The 9,042-nt window shown below is 36.6% G+C and overlaps 1 protein-coding gene across 1 annotated transcript; it reads right to left on the bottom strand.

Moving 5' to 3' along the window:
* Nucleotides 1–879: 879 nt before the first annotated feature.
* Nucleotides 880–8,035, bottom strand: ifi30b (IFI30 lysosomal thiol reductase b). Its single transcript, XM_052101840.1, has 7 exons — nucleotides 7,716–8,035; nucleotides 6,577–6,765; nucleotides 5,424–5,492; nucleotides 5,179–5,268; nucleotides 4,766–4,918; nucleotides 4,603–4,671; nucleotides 880–1,483 (listed from the first exon to the last, which is right to left on the bottom strand). Exons 1-7 carry the CDS (start codon nucleotides 7,854–7,856, stop codon nucleotides 1,403–1,405), a joined length of 792 nt encoding a protein of 263 aa, XP_051957800.1. The 5' UTR covers nucleotides 7,857–8,035; the 3' UTR covers nucleotides 880–1,402.
* Between the last annotated feature and the right edge of the window lie 1,007 nt (nucleotides 8,036–9,042).

Raw genomic sequence — 9,042 nt, 5'->3', positions numbered from 1 at the left:
TGCTATGTGTCTCTGAGTGATGATGACTAAATGCAGTTGGTGCTAGCCAGACATCACTTCAGTCTTTTACAATGGACATCAGAGGATGAACTGATGCCAACTCCAACTGTAAGACATAGGATAATTCATATGCCACTGCCTGAAACTTGGACTTAAGATGGACCCCACCGAACCTCACTTTGGCTCTATAGTTGCTGCTTGCATCTGTATTATTAATTTTTTTTAAACAGTAAACTTATTTTACTGTAATAAATATTACTGTGCACTACAGTATAACCACTCAAGTCTTTTTCATGTAAATTTCATGTTAAATATTCTGAATATTACTGTGTACAATGTCCTCAAAATTCAGTGGAAAAACAGTATTCAAAGCTTTAATTAATTTAAACTTTTCTCCTCACACAGAGTTCTGCAGCAGACATTTAACCACAAATCATTTTTAAAAGGGCTTCTGCACTCTTTGAATTAAACAACTACATGCTGCATGTGTGAGGAGAGAACAGACAAACACGTGCATCAGGTGATCGAATGCATCACCTCTTTATATGTTTTTATTAAATATGTTTTAAATCTATATTTTGAGTTGATATGTTGAAATGTAAATGCATTTGTTTTGCATGTAGCTATATGTAAAATGTAGTAGAATTGCCAAAGTTAATGAGTTATTTTGTTTGAAATGACTTAAATGGTGTTAAATATGTTTTAGCGCAGTTAACGTATGTTTTAAATACAAAACATACAAATGTATTCAATTCCATGTTCTGTTCTGTGTGATTTTTAAAGACTGCTAAGAGTTAGAGAACAGCTTATGTATTTATAAATCTACTTTTATGTGATATTAAATGTTAATTAATTTGCAATAATTTTATTATCATTAAAGCTCAACAGATTTAAAATAATCATCAATTAATGAAACATGACTTAACGATAAGGCCTGCAGGTTTAATACATTTGATTTGTTATTCAGAATCTGAGGGTAAATTTGAAAAGGGAGACATAAATCATGTTATCAAGTCATGTTAGCGGCAAAAACATGATTTGTTGTTTTAATCAACTGACAGCTCTAAAAAGTAGGAATAAAATTCCTTTCCATGAATAAATATCTGCATGTTCGTGCACTGAACATTGTTAGTGGAAATGCTTGAGCTGCACTAAGTAGAAAGCAGAATATGTTTTGCAAGTAGTCCTTTAGCTCAAGTGTGAGCTTAGGATTGTACTTTATGTTCCAACAACCAATGGAAGACAGGGGAGTGTTCAGGAAAATATGTTTGAAAACAGTCATCATATTTGCAGTTCCACTTGGAGATGTTAGTGGAGCAGAAATTACACACTTAACCTTTAATTTAACAAAAGTTTGTTTAAACTACAGCATTATACATTTAGCTTTTACTAAACACAAAAACTAATGTGTAGCTCCCTCCTTATAGCAAAAGCTTCGGTTCAATTTTTTCAGGGCTCCAGTGCAGGCTGGTGGCTTTATTCCCTGTGAAAGAAGTACACAAGGTTTGAAACAAAGTTCCTTAAAGAATTGCATTTTCGGTTGATGAACATTTGCAATATTTCAGCTAGTTCTGTAACCAGAAATGGTATAAGTAAATGGTAAGGATGTCAAGAACTGTACAAAATTGACACTAAAATAAAAAAAGATGTCACGATATCAATGTTTATGTAGTACCGGTAGTACAAAGCACTCAGTTTGAGACCCTGACTGACACAAGTCTGCTTTCTAATACTCACACAAATTTGACGTATTTGGGGAGAAATTAATGCACAGTCATGCTAATGACTTAACCCACAAACTTATGTAAACTTATGTAAATTAAATAAATGTACTGCCTGCATGTGCTGTGCACTTTAGCATATGAGCGGCTTCACACATTCACTGTAATGTCACCACATTTAGAGCAAAATGTGAGCTGTGCATGTTGTAATAGATGACAGAACAGAACACTTAGTCACTGTAAAGCATGCATAGTGCCTGTGGACTGTTTATATACAGTAATTACGCTGCAGCATTTTGCACTTTAATAATCACAATGGGCCCTTTAAACAACTGCTTTTTAGGATGTGTGAATCTACCTTCACGTAAAAAAAAGCTTGATTCAACTTAAATCAGAAATACATTATGTTAATACAACATAGTAAAATATAATATTCACAAAAATGTATATTCGCAATAAAAATAATTATAATACTGTTTAAGCAATATCTCAAAAGCAAGAATGCTGTTATACTAAATAAAAGTTATCAATGTTTTCATTTATACAGTGACGCTCTGTTGTGCAGCACTTTATTTTACAATAAATTAGACCTATGTTCTGTATTAGATTATGCTGTGAGGATCTTTACAGAAGCACTTGATTTGATAAAATAATGCAAGGGTATGTTGAAAATCATCTGTTCTATTTTCATTTTATGAAGGTTTTATTAATTAATTTGATTAGACACCATTTCAATGCTGAAGTTGAGTTAAACTACAAAATATAGAATTCATAAAAAATTTAATTGAAGGTTGGTGGGCTTCATTACATTTATCTATGATTGGGAAGGTTAATGTTATTAAAATTAATTGGATTCCAAAATTCAACTACCTGCTCTTATTTCAAGTTTGATTGCATAGCGAAGTCCTTCATTTGGAATGGTAAACGTCCCAGATTACATTTCAGTAAGTTGCATAGGCCAATTAACAAAGGTGGGCTAGGCCTACCCAAGATTTTGTTTTATTATTTTGCATTCAGTTTCAGACATTTCGCTCATTGGTCACTTCCACCTTAGAAAGCCCCTCCCTGGTTTTATATTGAAAAGGAAATTCTTGCCCCTATATCACCATTGCAAAGCCTTTCTATCAAACTAACTGGAGAAGTTAAGATAAGTTACACTCAGTTATCTCGCATTTGCACCCGATATGAAAAAAGTAACCAGAGTGTTTAATTCTGACATTTATTTAAATGTTGCCTCGAGCATATGGCTGAACCCAAAATTATGTATTAATAAGTCCCCTTTCTGCTGGACAGAGTGGATTGTGAGGGAGGTTAATACACTAGGTGACCTATATGAGAATGGAGTGTTGAGATCCTTTGAAAATTTGATTTAAAATTTTTGAGATTCCCAGATCTCAGTTCTTTATGTATTTACAGCTTCGCCACCTGCTCTGTACTATTTTTGGGAGTAGCATACACCTCTTAAAGTGGCAGATACCCTGAGAGTGGTAATTACTGCTTTTTGAAAAGGTCATGAGGTATCAGTGCATTACTCCCTGCTAATTCAGAGTCTGGGAGGCAGAGCTTTAACTTCTATTAGGAGATTATGGAGAAAGATTTAAACTTGGCATTGAAGGAGGGAGTGTGGGCTAGGATTCTAAAAAACATCAAGTCTGCATCTAGAGATGCAAGGGTATGCCTTATGCAATTCAAGATTTTACATTGGTTCTATTGGACCCCCACTAGATTGTATAGGCTTGGTCTTAAAGACACACCCACCTGCTGTTAAGATCCAAGATTTTTGGTTGAAGATTCAGAGTTTTATGTGTGATGTATTGGCACTCAAATTAAACTTTGTCCCAGACTCTGTATTTTAGGTGATGGGGTTGTCATAAATATAGAGAATAAACACATAAAAAAAATCCTAAACAGTGTCATGATCAACAGACAATTTGTTATAAGGGGATGGAAGTCGGCTGGAGCGCCCCAACTTCAGGAGTGATGCTCGGAGAAGGGGAGGGCGGCAGCTTTACCTGAAGAAGGGTCATCTAGAATACTTGTGAATTTGGATTTGTTTGTTGGGAAATGGGGCAAATATTTGCCATTTTTGGAGGGCTCTTGGGGTGGGGCAGTGGAGAGAGAAAGGTGTAGTTATTGATGTGTGTGATTATAATATATATTTTCTTTTCATGTTATTTTTTTGGTGTTTGTTGAGGGTCGGTTGAGGTGGGGGGTTGGGGATTGGGAGGGGTGGTAGTAGGGGTTAAATGTTGATTCTGTATATATATGTTTTGCTTTTCTTTGTTATGTGAATCAATACAAATTTTAATCACAAAAAAAGATTTGGGAAAAATAAAAATTTTTATAGTGTCCTTGAAAAACTTGTCTTTGTTTACTTAATGATGCACTTGTAATTTGTTCCCCATTAAAAATGTTTTACCCCTGAAGACAAGAACTGTAAGAATTTTGCAATATATGTAGGAAATCATGACCACTTGCATTAAAATTTAGACTCCTAAATGAGTAACTGTCCTGTTATTTGACACTTTCACTCACTTATTAAAGTAATAATGGCTGTCTGTGTATAATACATTTCTACAATAGCATCTGAAACTGAAAACTATTGATTTTAAATTATGCTGCATCCAAGCCAGTTGGTGTCAGTGTAAGTACAAGATGACATAAAGGCAAAAGTTTTTTTTAAATGTATTATTTACATAGATATTTAACTTTTTTAATAGGCTAAAAAAAAGTGTGTTCAATAGTATATCATATAGTTGTGCGGTGGTATCAAAATCAGTATTGAACATTGTGAAATTTTACTAGTATTCATACTGACTACAGAAATATTGGTATCGTGACAACCCTAGTCAATGGGCAAATGAAAGAAAGATGAACATACTTTGTACAATTTGCATACAAGGCTGAAGAGAGTGGACATAGCTTTGTCTTCCCATTCACTCTTGTATTCCTGAACAAGGAAAATACATTTAAAGTGCAAACTTCTGAACATAGATGTGTTAGTGTCATTTATCATTATGAAAGAGACTCAGATAAGGTCTCACCCCATTGAACGTAACCCAGGGCACATGAGTGTGTCCTGGTTTGAGAGCCTGTGTCTTCACTGCATTCTCATACATCAATCTGTGGCCAAGCTGTCCTCTTGCACAGGTCTCTATGGCCACCCATTTAACTAATGGTGCACCAAGCTGCAAACACTGGGGAAAGGAACAACAGAGTCATGACACTGCTGAAAAAACATCTTAAACCAGCCAGTCAGCCATCTGGTCTCCCAGCCAGACCAGTTGATAAGTAAACCAGATCATCTTGGTCAGTAGAAACCAGTGTTAGGCCAGCTAAGAACAGGATGTCAGGCTGTTTTTGTTATTTAGGGGAGGTCCTTAATAAAGCTCCAGAAATTGGCTGTGATAATAAGTACATATGATGGACAGTGGAGCTGGCTCAGATGGATGCTTACAGGCTTAGCCGATTTTAGTACATCTGCAGATGACTCCATGCAATAAATGACAGGCAATGCAGCATGACCAGCTGCATGTAAAACACATGCCTGTAAAAGGAAGGAAGTTATATTAAGTATGTGTCCCAAATTATATAAAGAGAGAAATCTGTTTATCATTTAGGTTGCTGCCTACATTTTGAAACAGTCTTCATCTCAAGAGCACAACTTTGATGCCTTAAAATAGAGTTAGCTCAAAAACTCACCTCCACCATGTTAGTGTAGCACTCTGGCTCTCCATGTTGACAAGAGAATGAATTCTGTTCAGAAAGCACCTAAAGATACAAGTTAGCCAAGAATCAGCACAGCTCAAGTGACATACATACTGTATGTTAAGTACATTTATTATGTGGACATTGCCTTCTAACTACACCTGAAATGTTTCATATTTGTGCCTCTTGTGGCACCAAGAATTACAAAACAACAACAACATTGTTTTTAAACAACTTTCCATGAATACTACCAATGCATGCTGTTGGTTGATCAAACAGATAGTCCCACCCCAAACTCAAACCACTGGTTTAATAAAGGGTGCTGTGTTTGACTGGGAACTCTCATACAAACAAAGCAATGTTCTGATTTTGCCACAGAGCCACAGTGTTCACATGTTTTGGGGAAATCAACCAAGAATGGGTTACTTAGTTGTCTTTGCATTTTAATCTGGGGCAGGAGTAAGTATATTATCTTTTTTTTTTTGTTGTTTTTTTTTTAAATATCAGCATTTGAATGATTGGCTTTTTCAGCTACATCCATTACTAACAGTTGCATAACATCAAGCATACAGCCATTCAATCTCCTTAAACATTTTCAGTAGAATGAGGCATACCAAAGAGGTCAGTGACTTTCAATGTGGCACTCCCATTGGATCGCACTATAAACTAGATTACCAAGTCTGGTATGGAGGACAGTTTTGATTTTATTGACATTGTTCCAATGTTTGAATTGGGTGCTGTATACAGGAGCTGATCTGATGATTTGAGAGTAAATATCAACATATATTTTTGGTCTGTTCATCACACAAAGTGATCATATGGCTTCAGAAGACTTTGAAAATATTGAAAGAGTAATTTCGACAAATTTCAATGTGGTTTTTGGTGATTTTTGTCCTTTATGGTAAATGGTCTGCACTTATATAGCGCCTTTTTAACCTTAACGGTATTCAAAGCGCTTTACACTGTGACTCAGAGCTGCCATGCAAGGTGCTAGAAAGAAACTAATGTGAGTTTGGGATAACATGAAGACAAGTTCATTTTTGGATGAACTACTACTTTAATTCTAAAAATAACCAGATATGGGTATAGTGTTAAGGTGTCCACATACTTAAACCACTGCCTAAAGATCTGCCTACAAGATCTGTACCTCAGCATTTCCAAAGGGCACCAGGTAAACTTTCATTATGTCTTTCAGTAAAGTCCAGGTTGGGAAGAGTTGCTCCGTCAGGAAAGCTCTGCTTCCAGGACACAGACTCTCATAGTACAGAGTAACTTCTACGGGAGGAACCAATGGGTCTGGCCGGGTTGCATTCAATTCCATACATTGTTTCTGCACCTACCACAAACAATACATTGCAAATAATACATACAGAATAATAAAACACGGTGTGACAACAATATGGTCAAAAAAAAAAAAAAAGGAAGAAGCTAATTTTCTCTATTTAGACAGCATATAAGGTGTTCCAACCACAGATGAATCTGGCCCAAATCCGCCCTCACGTGACACATTGAATCTAACATCTCAATTCTAATCTGGGCTATTTTAATGTGTGGAAATAAATCAAGTGTGCATCCCATTTCTTGCAATGTGACTTATGTGTGAACATAAGTCACATCATCGTGATGTGATTCGTTGTAATTGCATGCTTGATTTATCTTACATTTGAATATAGATTATATTAATTGTTTTCTCTAAATCCAACTTTCAGGCCAACTTTTGACAAGCTAAACCTCTCACCCTGAACCCACTAAATAAGAACGAACATTTGTAGACATATGGAGGCTTATCAAATTTATGACAGGAATACCTCGTGCCCAGTCTAATTGGAAGCTGCTTGTGTGCTTTAAAGCATGACACTAATTTAAAAGCACAAAGAGAGCCTTTGAAATTGACACTGAAAACAGTTTCAATAAAGACCAACGTATGGTGTGCAATATTCCATAAAAGTCAATATTGTCAAAATATCAACTAAAGTCAACATACTGCAAATAAACACCAGCTATAATGCCTTATGTAAATAGTTTTGTAAATGTATTCATACATAGGCACAACATATATTTGTCTACAAAACAAAGACTTCAGATCAAAAAGGGTTTTAACATCATGAGAAACATATATTCAGTCAAGTGTGTGCAAACTTTTGACTGGTAGTGAACATTACATTTGAATTACTAACAATCAATGACAAACCTTAGAAAAATGACTGGAGAAACCATATGTACACAAAAAAAAAAAACAATTACCATTTACCTATTTCAAGACTTCAATTAACTTTCCAGACTTACCCCACATTCTATAGCAATCTCCAAAGACCTGCACCATTGGGAAGGAGGATATCCACATGACGGTTTAGGGTGAGACTTACAATGGCTTTCATAAACACTGAGGAATATGACAGCAAACACATGACACATTAAAAGGTTCATGCTGTGGATGTTTATAGAGAGTCTGTGAGCTTCCTGTCAGCAGTGTGAATTGTAGAGTTTACAAGCTTGTGTGTGTCTCCTCCTATCAAAATATAATCAGAGCTCCAATCAGCTGTAAGCAGCTCCAGCTAAACAGACACAACACACACACAGTGACCTCAGTTCAGCAGTGAGCAGTTAAAGCTGAGATGGATCAGTAACAGTGACACTGACCTCAGATCAATTACTGTCACTATAGCTGTGTCATGAATAGGAATTATGTAACACAACAGTCAAAAATACTTTTGATCTGTGTTGTCAATTTGACACATAGCAAAACAAATTTTTGAAATGGAATCATGCTTCTGTATAGGTGCAATAAGTATATTTTTTTCTCAATCATGCAAATGTTCTCATCTACTGATCCAAAATGCCCTGTTCACAGTCAGCAGTCTTGTTCGTTAATTTATTCTGCAATCAAACATTTCAAATAACATAAGGATAATTAAAAGCGACTAAAATTATGTCTCGGTTGGTTTACTCTATTGCCAATCATCTGAGTTGATGACGTCACCGTGATGCCTATGCCCATAACCAGAAGCCCGCGATCATATAAAAGGCCACGCAAACGCCAACACAGGGAGCTCGCTCCGCATTCAGATTCTTCCGAATGCTTTTGAATGTCTCTCTTGATGTCTTGTTTGACTGTGGTTCCCCTTCTGTCGCTCTCTCCACGTTGTGTCAGAGAAGCGACACTAGGGGTCTCTCTTGAGCGCCGATATTCACCTCTGAACTATGAAAAAAGGCCACTGAGAGTTGGCAACCAGTATTTGCATGTCCTGCCCCCGGACATACGGGTATTTAAGCGGCGCAAATACGGGAGTTCATTCAGACAGTTTCTTCGGAGCCGATGGTCGTGTCTGCAACTGCTGCATACTACACACCGAGTTCCTGTCATCCCTCTGCTGCATAACTGTTAGATTCCACGGCGCACAACAGCGGCTTTCTCCTGTTTGCACGGCTGTGCATTCCTGCCCCTGGGCGCATCGACAGTGCAGAATTAAAAAGCTCTCACGAGTTTTTTTCACAAAAGAGTGACTTTTATTAAAAGAGTAAATTTCACTAAAAGAGCAAAACACAGCGGCGTTGAACGTCCTTTTAAGGACGCGTCTTTATAAAGATGCCCTTCCGCCCGTGTTGTTCCTGG

The sequence above is a fragment of the Xyrauchen texanus genome, chromosome 32, assembly GCF_025860055.1.
Source record: "Xyrauchen texanus isolate HMW12.3.18 chromosome 32, RBS_HiC_50CHRs, whole genome shotgun sequence".
In the NCBI taxonomy this organism is placed as follows: Eukaryota; Metazoa; Chordata; class Actinopteri; order Cypriniformes; family Catostomidae; genus Xyrauchen; species Xyrauchen texanus.
The sequence above is the reverse complement of the archived record's forward strand: the minus strand, read 5'-3'. Positions and strand labels throughout refer to the sequence as shown.

Bases quoted from the DNA above. Each gene is read 5' to 3' on its own strand.
- ifi30b (XM_052101840.1), bottom strand. From the start codon at position 7,856: ATGAACCTTTTAATGTGTCATGTGTTTGCTGTCATATTCCTCAGTGTT. The intron at 6,766-7,715 runs GTAAGTCTGGAA...TGTTTGTGGTAG, and splicing joins AGATTGCTATAGAATGTGGG to GTGCAGAAACAATGTATGGA. The intron at 4,672-4,765 runs GTGAGACCTTAT...TTCCTTGTTCAG, and splicing joins CCTGGGTTACGTTCAATGGG to GAATACAAGAGTGAATGGGA.